Source organism: Artemia franciscana, chromosome 2 (assembly GCF_032884065.1).
Source record: "Artemia franciscana chromosome 2, ASM3288406v1, whole genome shotgun sequence".
Lineage (NCBI taxonomy): Eukaryota > Metazoa > Arthropoda > Branchiopoda > Anostraca > Artemiidae > Artemia > Artemia franciscana.
The window spans coordinates 62,748,091-62,760,760 of record NC_088864.1 but is presented as its reverse complement, the minus strand read 5'-3'; the positions used below and the strand labels follow the sequence as shown (position 1 = coordinate 62,760,760).

General features: G+C 34.6%; 1 protein-coding gene across 2 annotated transcripts in view; it reads left to right on the top strand.

Moving 5' to 3' along the window:
- The window catches only part of LOC136043909 (inositol polyphosphate-5-phosphatase A-like), a 69,883-nt gene that overhangs the window by 34,219 nt on the left and 22,994 nt on the right, over positions 1 to 12,670 (top strand). For both annotated transcript variants that reach the window (XM_065728951.1, XM_065728950.1), the window contains exons 4-6: positions 2,006 to 2,178; positions 5,690 to 5,768; positions 11,481 to 11,561. In XM_065728951.1, coding sequence (XP_065585023.1) covers positions 2,006 to 2,178; positions 5,690 to 5,768; positions 11,481 to 11,561 — 333 coding nt within the window. The remainder of the gene's footprint in view (positions 1 to 2,005; positions 2,179 to 5,689; positions 5,769 to 11,480; positions 11,562 to 12,670) is intronic.

Sequence of the window (12,670 nt, the reverse complement as noted above, 5' to 3'; positions counted from 1 at the left end):
CATTTTGTGAATTGCCACTCCTCAAAAGGTATTTTCAATATGTAGGTAGGGACTTGTACCCCTCTCTAAATTTTTAAAATTAATATTTCTACAAATTAATATCCGCAAATATACCTGATGGTGAAATACATACCTGTAGAGAAACACACCATAATCAGGATTTTAATCCCCATAACAGTGCATGTATCTCCAACACTACCCTGGAAAATATTTTCTGACGAGAGGCATTAGGCTACGTATAGGATGGGGTAAGGGGAGGGAAAAAGAAGACAAGTTTTGAGGAGAAATTTTCAGGGAGCAATAATTTTTTCAAATATTTGTTATCTCTTCACTTCTTGTATTTCTCTCACGAATTTCGTAATGACCACAAAATTAACGAAGCACAAGATAACACTTAACGAAAAATACTAGACTTTAGAATATTCAAACATCGCAACGTCTCGCCAAAGTTTTTATAAATTGTAATAATCTATGGTAGTATTTAGTGAGAAACGGAAGCCTGTGTTTATCATGAATTTCCATTATTTGGCGCATAAATTACTGTCTACTAATCAGTAATTCCTAGATAATAGAATTAAGGTGTTTTAGAACAGAAATGTTAAATCCAATATCAGAAATGTACATAATATCATTTTATAGACATAGTATTAAGCATTATAAAATATGTTTTAGTGTCTTGTATTTGGGCACATAAGTAGAGATGGGGTATGGGCGTTAGATCCGCGTCTTCTCTTCTAAATCACAAGATTTTTACCATTGCTAATATAGTTAATTTTTTGTGTTTCCCATATAGTTCGTCTTTTTTTTTTTGAATTATGATGGCCTTAGGTCCCCCTCCTGAAAGGTTTTAAAATTAAAAGTAAATTGTCTTCTTATGCATTGTACATGCTAATTATTCGAAATTATTCGTTGAATTGTAATTTTTATTCTCCTTTCTTTTTTTATTAAGCTAAAAGCTAAATATATCTTGATACAAGAACAGATATAAATATACAATTAAAAGTTCATAGTACAGACCTGAATTCTCTAAGAAAGACATTTTTCAACGAGTATTTTTTCTCTTAAAAACGTTCTGTTTTCATGAAGGAGAGATTGTGCTTTCTTTCGAGATAGTACCAATAAAATTATTAGTAAGGAAGTTTACGTTGGAATTTTATGTAGCAATAAAAACAGCCCTTAGGTCCATCCTTTTTCTTTTTGGAAAGTCTCAGAAACAGGATTTTGCGAAAGGGTGGTCTAGGTAGGCGGCTCATGTTCAACATTTCATACATATTTCTCTATGATGATGGAGAGCGCCTCTTACTTTTCCACAGTTTTTTCTTTCAAATCCTTCCTTCCCCTGCCTGAGCAAAAATCATGCTCTGCTGAAAAAAAAAAAAAAAAAAAAAAAAAAAACACTGAACAAATTTGTACATTAATTAGGTTCTCACAAAGCTCCCCAAGGACAAAGCTCCTATATGACAGAAATTTCAACCCGAATGCCCCTCCTCATTGTTCAAACACCCACGGCACATCAACACACGAATTTTTGCCTTATAGTGGCGCTGGTTTGAGGGAAGCAAGAGACCGTTCGTCTTCCGTTTTTTACCCACTATATTTTGAAAAATATCTTTGTTTGATATTTTATTGAAAAATACCCTTTTCTTATGTTTTCATCGGAAAAAAATACCCCTGTAAATTTTGAATATATTTGCCACCTCCCCTCCCAACATTGTTGTGATTTGGCATCGCTCTTGCTATATATTGTAAATAATTAGAAGAGACTGCTCTAAGATCTTTGAACCAGGCGAAGACTGTTATTTAGGTCTGCTTTTCTGTTACCACCGATGATTTTACAGCTATTTACCTGCTTGTCAGTAATATATCCGTTATTATAGCTATACCCGGTATATTACCTGGCATTATTGCTTTACCCGGTATAGCTATTTACCTGCTTGCGTATTACAATACTTTATGTCATTAGGGCATTTCATTTCTAATTTAAATTTAAATTGTCTATTCCCAGAAATGCTGGTGCAGGAAAGGCTTTCTCCATACAAAATGGCGTATAGATGAAATTCCTTTCAATTTTGTGAATATACACATGTTCCACGATACCTCCAACCTGGTTGCACTTGAAAGTTCTCCTTCTGTATATGCAGACTGTAGACAGAGGGCATTAAAGTATACGCTAGACTAGTAAGTGCATTTCTGTTGTTACACATTAGAAGATATACTAATCCAGGGAAATTGCCTAAGGACAGTCTTAAGTACCAATTGATTGATCGTATCTCAACCAACAAGCTACAAAAGAAAGGTGGCTGGATACCACTCTCTAGGGCTAAAGCTTAACATGGTTAGGATAGATGAAGTTTTACTAATCAAGGATGACAGAATGGCAAAGATTGTGCTATTTAGCAATGCTTCCGGGTCCAAACAAAAAGCAGATCATCCTCGAATGTATAATAGTAGGTCATAAAAAAGGGTATGAAAGATCCACAGGAGAGAATAAAAGTGATGTTTTGAGTGGATGGGGGGCAATGTGCAATTGTGTTGGCCTCAGGTGACTTGGTGTTATAGGTTGTTGTTAGTAGCAATCTTCTTACGGGAAAACATTTGGGGTTTGTTGGTGTTTTTCTAATTTTGTTTTTGTGCGTGAAGCATAAGAAGAACTGTTTAATTATCAAACTTTAATTAATTAAATTTATATATTTAATAATTAGTTATATATTATAACATATTTTAATAATAATTCATTTCATTAATATAATCACATTAAAAAAAATAAATTATAATACATTAAAAATAAATAATTGTAATTAATAATTGTTTAATATTTAAATAGTTAATTTAACTAAAAAACGGAATTTTGATACTAAAAGATACATCAAAAGAATTGGATTTTTATGCTGATTTTAAATATATAAGTTTCATCAAATTTAGTCTTTGTCATCAAAAGTTATGAGCCTGAGAAAATTTGCCTTATTTTGGAAAATAGAGGGAAACACCCCCTAAAAGTCATAGGATCTTAATGAAAATCACACCATCGCATTCAGCGTATCTGAGAACCCTACTGCAAAAACTTCAAGCTCCTATCTACAAGAATGTGGAATTTCATATTTTTTGTCAGAAGAAAGATCACGGGTGCGTGTTTATTTGTTTGTTTTTTTTGTTTTTTTTTCCAGGGGTCATCGTATCCACCAAGTGGTCCTAGAATGTCGCAAGAGGGCTCATTCTAACGGAAATGAAAAATTCTAGTGCCCTTTTTAAGTGACCAAAAAAATTAGAGGGCACATAGGCCCCCTCCCACGCTCATTTTTTCCCAAAGTGAACAGATCAAAATTTTTAGATAGCCATTTTGTTCAGCATAGTCGAAAACCATAATAACTATGTCTTTAGGGATGACTTACTCCCCCACAGTCCCCGGTGGAGGGGCTACAAGTTACAAACTTTGACCAGTGTTTACATACATTGATGGTTATTGGGAAGTGTACAGACGTATTCAGGGGATTTTTTTTTGGGGGGGGGGGGTGAGGGGAGGGGGATATTTTGGAGGATCTTTCGTTGGAGCAATATGTCATGGGGGAAGAGAAATTCAATGAAAAGGGCGCAGGATTTTCTAGCATAACTATAAAAAAAAACAATGAAAAATTAAAAATGAAAAAGTTTTTTTCAATTCAAAGCAAGGAGTAGCATTAAAATTTTAAACGAACAGAGATTATTACGCATATGAGGGCTTCTTCTCCTAAATACATCGCTCTGTATGCTAAAGTATTTTTAGTAATTTCAACTATTTTTTCTACGGCCTTTCTGGTTCAGGGGTCATTCTTAAAGAATTGGGACAAAATTTAAGCTTTAGTGTAAAGAGCGAGGTATTAACGAGGGGACAAACCCCCTCATATACATAATAAAAATATTTGGATACAGAAGTTCGTTACGTAAGTTAATTCTTAAGTTACGCATATTTTTACTAATAAGAACGTTCGTTAAGAATTAAAAGTTCTAGTTGCCTTTTTAAGTAACTGACAAATTGGAGGGCAACTAGGCCTCCTTCCCCACCCCTTATTTCTCAAAATCGTCTGATCAAAACTAAGAGAAAGCCATTTAGCCAAGAAAAGAATTAATATGCAAATTTCATTTCAATAGTTTATGTGCAGAGAGCCAAAATCAAACATGCACTAATTAAAAAACGTTCAGAAATTAAATAAAAAAAACTAGTTTTTTAACTGAAAGTAAGGAGCGACATTAAAACTTATAACGAACAGAAATTTCTCCGTGTATGAAACGGGCTGTTCCCTTCTCAACGCCCCGCTCTTTACGCTAAAGTTTTTTACTGTTTAATAAAGTAGAATTGAGAGAAAAAGTCAAACTTTAGCGTAAAGAGCGGGGCGCTGAGAAGGGAACAGCCCCTTTCATACACGGAGTAATTTCTGTTCGTTTTAAGTTTTAATGTCGCTCCTTACTTTCAATTAAAAAAACTTAGTTTTTTTTTATTTAATCTCCCATCAAAATCTACGAGCCCGAGAAAATTTGCCCCTTTTCGAAAAAAGGGGAAATACCCCAGGTGTTTTTCTGCCTCACCTGGCATCTGAAATTCAGATGTTACTTGGGAATAATTTTAGAATTTCGAAGATTTAATCTTTTTCTGGGGAGGGGTTGGGGTCTCCTCAAAACAAACTCTATAATGTAATGTTCAAAGAGATGCGATTTGAGATATTGATATTTGAGGATATCAGATTCGGGGAATTTTTGTTCAAAGTTAGGAGGGTCAAAGTTGAAGCCTCTAAGATAGAGGGTAATAAATATTAGAACTTCTACCAGTTATACCCTTTGTTTGATATGAGCATATTCATACCCTTCGAAGTATTTGGCGTGTCAAAAATTAGTGATCATTGTGAAATCTTACCCCTCCAACTAATTACAGTGCAAAATCGGGAAAACGAGTTGGATCAGGCACGTTCCCAGGAACTTTTTAATAAGAAACTAAATTGATAATTTAAATAGGAAACGATTAGAAAATCGGACGAATCTAGGATTCTCAGTAGCATGGGCAATGAGCCCTGTCCCTTTAGTGAAGGGTGATATTTTTAACATGGGATTATTTCAACTTTCATATTTCACACAAGCTCATAAATTGATCTTATGAATGCGCTCCCCTTTTGTGAAATTTGGATTTACCGTTATATAAAATTTCAAAAAAAAAAGAGTACGTAGTTCATGTTAAACTGCGTAATTTATTTGCTAGTTTTGAGACAAAAATCGAAACTAAAATCATGTATTTTTTCAAGGTTAAACATTGTGGTATAATTTGCTTGTATATTGCCTCAACTCGTGCTGAGTGAAATATTAGACAGTGTATCTTGCTATGAATTAATTTAGTCAAGTTTTCATATAAGGATTTAAGAATATAATCGTCCTATACGATTTGGAAAAAAATGAATAGGACTGAATTCAGAATTTAGTGGGTTTTTCCGATGGATACCTATACCTCCCCAAATTTGGAACTGGTATTAATTTTAAAGTCATTTCCGGGGAATTTCTCAGTACGCGTTGCTTATTTGTATGTTTTGTGAAGAAAAAGGAAGTAATGAAATGCTGCATATATAAAAGGTTGACGAAGTTAAAAAAAAGTAAAGAAAACTTGAAAGCTTTCTCAGGTAATTTACTTCTCTTATTCTTGTTTTTTTGTTAATAATATTTTTTTTTCTAGTATAGATGATTTTGAAGCCGCACCAACATTTATCTTTGGAGATTTTAATTTTAGGACAGATGTTAAGTCTGCTGTTCAGGTATGGTTTTGCCATTATCCTACTAGTTATTTTAGTATGTATCCCCTTGTATTTCTGGATTGGAAAATAATTATACATTTTATACTCTCTCTTAGTTTTGTATCCTATTCAGCAATACCGTATCCAGGGGAAGATACCGGGCATGAACCCTTCCAATTTTTTTTGCCGACTCGTAAAAAAATAATAAAAGTGCATATAAACAAATTTTTGATACGCTTTGTAGTACTTTGTAACCCCGTAAACAAAATTTCTGGACACGCCCTTGTTATTCAGTGCCCGTTTTTGTGCAGATTTTAAGAAAGATATTTCGAAAGTTGAACTGAAGTTTGCCGAAGACTGAGCTTGCTTGAGTTAGCTACAGTTACAGTTGAATACTAAAAGTTATCGGTCCTTCGGCCTGTAAAAGACACTTGAGAGTCTTATAAAGTGATCACTTATTTTCTGCAGGCTGCCCAGGGACTTTTCGGCTATTAGGAAAGCTTGCTTTTTTTGCGTCGATTGCGTTTTTAGTAAAGCGCCAGTTATTAATATTATAAAAATATAGGACAATAGTATGAGTCAATTTATTTGATATATCTTGCATAATATGTGAAGCAGGAATTTCCGTTCGTTTTAAGTTTCGAGTTCGCCCTCTATCTCCCCAAAACACGTTTTTTCTTAAATTAATTTATTTCAGAACCAATTTGTAAGAATTACAGTGTTTGGTTACAAAAGGATTTTTCAAGGAGTATGTGTTCAAAAGCGAAGCATTTCAGGAGGAGAGAAGGGGGAGGGGAGGAGTCAAAAATCAGACAGTTTTCTTACATCAAATGTCGACAATTTTAGGTTGAATTCCTAGACTATGTTTGGAAAGTTGTCTTGGCCCATATTTTCTTAGTCGTGCATTTCTATACTAGAAAATAAGAGAGTCATCCTCTTAAAGTTTATGATGGCACTTACGTGTTAACCCAACCCCACTCAAGTTCCAGATCTGAGTAAAACTGGTTTCTCTGCCTGCATTCGGAGATAATTAGCTTAGCCTGAGTGAGATAATCTACTGTTCAGCCATATTTTATTTACATCTATAATATATAGAGTTGGTTAGGCTAAATATTTTATATAATACATTATGGGTGGCCTGCTTTCCTTAATTCTCTGTTGTAGTTTCCATAATTTTGTTACTAAATTAATATATTTTCATCAGATTTTTGGCATATCTTATTACGATTAACCTTACTTCACTTCTTGAGTGTGGTTGGGATAACACGTAAGCAGCATTCTAAAGATGAATCTCTGATTTACAAAGACATCTCTTAGCCCTCAAAATTATTTAATTCAATTTTTAGGACTAGCCTCGCCTTTTGAATCATGTTCTTTCGTGATTTGCCTTATGTTTAATCTTTATTTTTACCTAAATATTTAATCACTTACCTTTTACCGTGTCTTTAATCACTTTAAAGTTACTTATATGAGCATACTCAATATTTTAAAATAAACTGTACAGAGTTCTAGGCATTCAATTTTGAGTAGTCTACCAATTGCTAACGATCTTAAGCAGATTAAAAAACAAACTGATTAAAAGTTTAAAACTCTAAAAGAAATCACTGCAGCATAAAAAAAAGAAAAAGCAATTTCTTTTAACTGCCCGGGACATAAAAAAGAAAGATCTGTTGCCCTCTGGGTCCCTCTTAAATCCATGCATACCTGACAACCACGATTTTATAAGACTGTTGCTATTGTTTAAAAATTATGAAGTATAGTATAGAATTTATTTTGGATAGTATAGAATTTACGATGGCGTTACCACGTTAAACAGCAAAAATCGATCGGCAAAACTATTTAGTTATATTTAATACAACTTTTCGTATGTAAAAACTCAAGCATCAACAATGTATTGATTCTCAAAGACAACTGCAACTTCAAGGGAAATCTATACCTTCTTAAGCTGTTTCATACGTTGTATTTTTAGTTTTTCGTGGCTGATTTTTCGCTCCCGCCTTTTTTGGATTTATTACCCGAAAAACCAAATTTATTTTTTAAATTTGTGTTGAATGTAAATTACACCATTGCGCATAGAGGGCATTGATCGTTTTTCAAAAATTGAATTTGGAGATTTTACTAATTATTTAAGATACATTTGAAAAGCCGTATCCAGGGGGTATGGTGTTTGACCCCCTCCCCACAATTTGTAGTTCAACTCGTGAAAACGTCACAAAAATGCATATAAACATATTTTTATACGATTTTTGTACCCCCCCCCACCCTGAAAAAATCCTGGATACGGCCTCATAAACATGTGAGTGTGTGCATGAGTTTTCATTTAACCTATCTGTGCAACCACATTTTAATTTCACTACTCTTGGTACTCTACAAAAAGATCAATCTATATATATATAAAATAGCTGTCTGTCTGTGTGTCTGTCAGGTGACGTCATGTTTCTGTGTCGACTGACGTCATGAAGTTAGTTGTCGTCATTTTTGCTATGACGGTGACGTCATTAAAGATATTTAAGACACATATGTTCACGTAGAAATCTATTAATGTTTAAGTTTAAAATGACTGATGAACTTACAATGGCAAAAGCCGATGAAGATGCTCAAAGAGTCTATGCCAAAAAACTTGCTGCTGATAGAGAAAGTCAGAAAAGAAAGCGTGCCGAGGAATCAAAAGAACAGCAAGGAAACAGGCTTGAGGCTAAAGAACGCAAAACCGCGCAGTTAGATGAAGATCCACCTGGACAGCGAGAGTCAAAACATGTCAAAACTGAAAATGATAGCGATGATGATTGGGTTTGGGATTTTGACTTGGATAAGGTCATCAATGCCTACCAGATTTTAGTTAAAAAAACAAAGGTTCGGTGATATGTATTTCATAGTGAAGCTGAAAAATAAAGAAGAAAAAGAAAACTGAAAAAAGAAAAAATGTAAAAAACTAAAAAAACACTAAAAAGAAAAAAACACTCAAAGAGAAATTACAGACCGGGACACATATGACGACCGGGACAGAGGGAATATAATACACCGTTCACCCCAATCAACATGAATGCTTCTTTCTACGCCTGCTTTTGGTGAATGTACCCGGTCCGACATCCTTTGAGTATTTGAGAACTGTAAACGGTACTATACATGACACTTACCGTAGTGCATGCCAAGCTCTGAATTTATTGGAGAATGACCAACACTGGGATAACTGCATCAATGACGCGTGCGAAACGTCAACCCCAAGTCCATCGAAAACAGTTAGAGACGTCAGATATGACTTTTGATTTTACATCAGAAATTTATAACTACACTTTAGTTATTATAGAAGATTTGTGCGTACGTATGGCAAACAAACCTCTTCAGGATTTGGGAATGCCTTCACCTAACCGTATCGCTGCTGTTTCGACATGTGTAGAGTTGGATCGTGAACAAAGTTACAGTACGAGTGATCTATTGTCGTATGTACAAAATAACATTTCCAAGTTAACGTCGGAACAAAAAGACATTTATGATACGATAATGCATTGTGTCGATAACAACGTTGGAGAAATTTTCTTTTTGGATGCGCCAGGAGGTACTGGTAAAACGTTTGTGATAAAACTGATTCTGGCATCAATTCGATCAAAAAATGATATAGAGTTGGCAATTGCGTCGTCCGGAATAGCCGCAACATTGCTGCCTGGTGGAAGAACTGCTCATTCCGCTTTGAAATTGCCTCTGAATTTGCATTCTACAGAAACTCCCACGTGCAATATTTCCAAATCATCTGGGATGGGTAAAGTATTGCAGCAATGCAAACTTATTATTTGGGATGAGTGCACAATGGCACACAAAAAATCGCTCGAGGCTCTGGATCAATGCTTGAAAGATTTGAGAGGGAAGTCGAAACCCTTTGGCAGCACATTAATAGTGCTTGCGGAAGATTTCAGGCAAACATTACCTATAATGCCTAGATCAACTCCTGCAGACGAAATGAATGCTTGCCTGAAAAATTCTAATTTATGGGCAAACGTAAAAATATTAAAATTAACTACAAATATGCGTGTCCGATTGCAAAACAAGGACTCTGGTCAAACATTTTCAGATTAATTGCTGGCAATTGGAAACGGAAAGCTCCCACTAGACTCAATTTCAGGACGTATACAACTACCTGCTGATTTCTGTAATTTAGTGACGTCCAAAAATGAATTGATTGAAAAAGTATTTCCGAATATTCTAAAAAATTATAAAAATAATAAATGGCTAAGTGAAAGAGCGATTCTCGCACCCAAAAATATAGACGTCCACGAAATCAACAATATTGTTTTGACCAAGATTCGAGACCAGGCAGTCCTTTACAAGTCAGTCGACACAGTTTTGGAACCAAATGAAGCGGTTAATTATCCATCTGAATTTTTAAATTCCATACATCTTTCAGGGTTTCCACCACACCTGCTACAACTAAAAATAGGCGTACAAATAATACTTTTAAGAAATATCAACCCACCAAAGCTTTGCAATGGCACGCGACTTGCCGTAAAAAAAAACAATGGAAAACCTAATAGAGGCCACAATCTTGACAGGGCCTTTTGAGGGTGAGGCTGTTCTTATTCCTCGCATTCCCATGATTCCAACGGATCTGCCTTTTCAATTTAAAAGATTGCAATTCCCAATTCAATTAGTATTTGCAATCACCATTAACAAAGCTCAAGGTCAATCATTAGAAAAATGTGGTATAGATCTTAATACTGATTGTTTTTCCCATGGACAATTGTACGTTGCATGTTCGAGGGTCGGTAAACCTGACAATCTATTTATATGCAGCGACAATTGGACAGCGAAGAATGTTGTATATTCGCAAGTTTTACGCAGTTAATTTGTATTGTATCTATCTATCTATCTATCTATGGGAAAGCCAAGAATGTTGTGTATTCGCAATTTTTACGTAGTTTAACTCCTGCAGACGAAATGAATGCTTGCCTGAAAAATTCTAATTTATGGGCACTCGTAAAAAAATTAAAATTAACTACAAATATGCGTGTCCGATTGCAAAACGATGACTCTGGTCAAACATTTTCAGATCAATTGCTGGCAATTGGAAACGGAAAGCTCCCAGTAGTGGGAAAGCCAAGAATTTTGTATATTCGCAATTTTTACGTAGTTTGAAACACATATATAAATCTATCTATATTCACAGGTGGGACACAGGGACACAACTACAATGGCGCGTAACTAATAGGGCGCGTAACGACTTACGCGCGCAGGGGGGCTTGGGGTGGCGCGAAGCGCCACCCCAACAGCTAGTTTTCTATACTTTTTATACATTGTGTTTATCCTTACTTGCATGAATTGCCTGAAATCATTTATATTTGAGTTAGATTTCTCAAACCGCTTCGTTGACATATCTCTCCTCTGTGTTCCCATGGAAATGGTTTAAGAATCTTATCCCGACTCTGTGGGGATCCTATTAATATTGCATCAAGACTAAAAATACAGGGAGATAGACATAAAGGGGAAAATAAATCTGCATTTTTTCCTTTGTTAATTATTCGTTTTTTTAAGGATCTGACGAAATCGCTACGGCCAAAGAGTATACCAGAAAATCATGATCACCATGTCTCGTTTTCTGATGATATTACATTATATGACGATATTATTGACGATACTATTCGACGATATAATATTGCATCAAGATTAAAAATACAGGGAGACAGACATAAAAGGGAAAATAAATCTTTATTTTTCTCTTTGTTAATTATTCGTTTTTTTAAGGATCTGACGAAATCGCTACGACCGAAGAGTATACCAGACAATCATGATCACCGTGTCTCGTTTTCTGACGATCTTGATAGAGTAAGTATGCTACTTTTATTACACTGTATAGCATCGATCCAAATCACCAAAGCCGTTTCATGAATACTTAAGGGGTAAGCATAGAAGCAGCGTACATTAGAGTATCACGTCGTGACATTTTAGTCAAAACATTCAAAGTTTAAATCAAAACTTTCCGCGGGTGGTGAATGGTTTGTTAGAACCAAGATTATACAAATAGTGCCGTTCTCTATCCCTTATAAATGCTAAGGTTTGTGCGGCTTTCCTTGAATATTTCCTTATTTTTGCAGAATTTGTCGATTTTGAAGTGAGTCTCCGAAAGTACGGATTAGACTATGTTTGGGTTTGTTCAATTAAGCAGTGATGTGATAAAAAAAAAATCCAAAAGTGGAATTTTATTTGCAAATTAATTTCCTTCATTCACTGTTTTTTCCCCAGGCTTTACTTCTCGATTTCCTTCTTTTCAAGTCTGCATTGTATTAAAACTTTCGCTGGTTCTTTACTTCTCTTTCTCGTACTCTGCAATTTTTCATTCTGTAATTTCATTTGAAAATCTTGTTTTCTCATTTTCTGTTTGTTTGTTTTTTAGTTTTTAACCTCTTGATCTCCTTCTTTTCAAGTTTGCATTGCATTTAAACTTCCGGAGTTTTTCTCCTTTCTTTTATTCTACAATTGTTCGTTAAACAAAGAGTGCTGTTCTTTAACCCCTATGAAATGCTAAGGTTTTTGTTTTTTCCTTGAATATTTCCACATTTTTGCATAATTTGTCTATTTTGGGGTTTATACGATAATCTCTGAAAGTATGGGGTTTTGGTTTGTTCAATAAATAGAATTAGAATGGAATGGGATGAGAAACAGAATGGGTTTGTTCAAAATAGAATTTTAGGCTATGTTTGGGTTTATTCAATAAAGCAGTGATGTGACAAAAAAAAAATCCAAAAATGGAATTGTATTATAAAATCAATTTGCTTCATTCAGCTTTTTCTTCAACATTTACCTATTTTTGTTTTGCAATTTCATTTGAAAATATTTTTCTCTCTTTTTTTTCAGTTTTTACTTTCTCGACTCACCTCTTTTCAAGTCTGCATTGCATTAAAACTTTGCTGGTTCTTTACCGCTCTTTCTCGTAT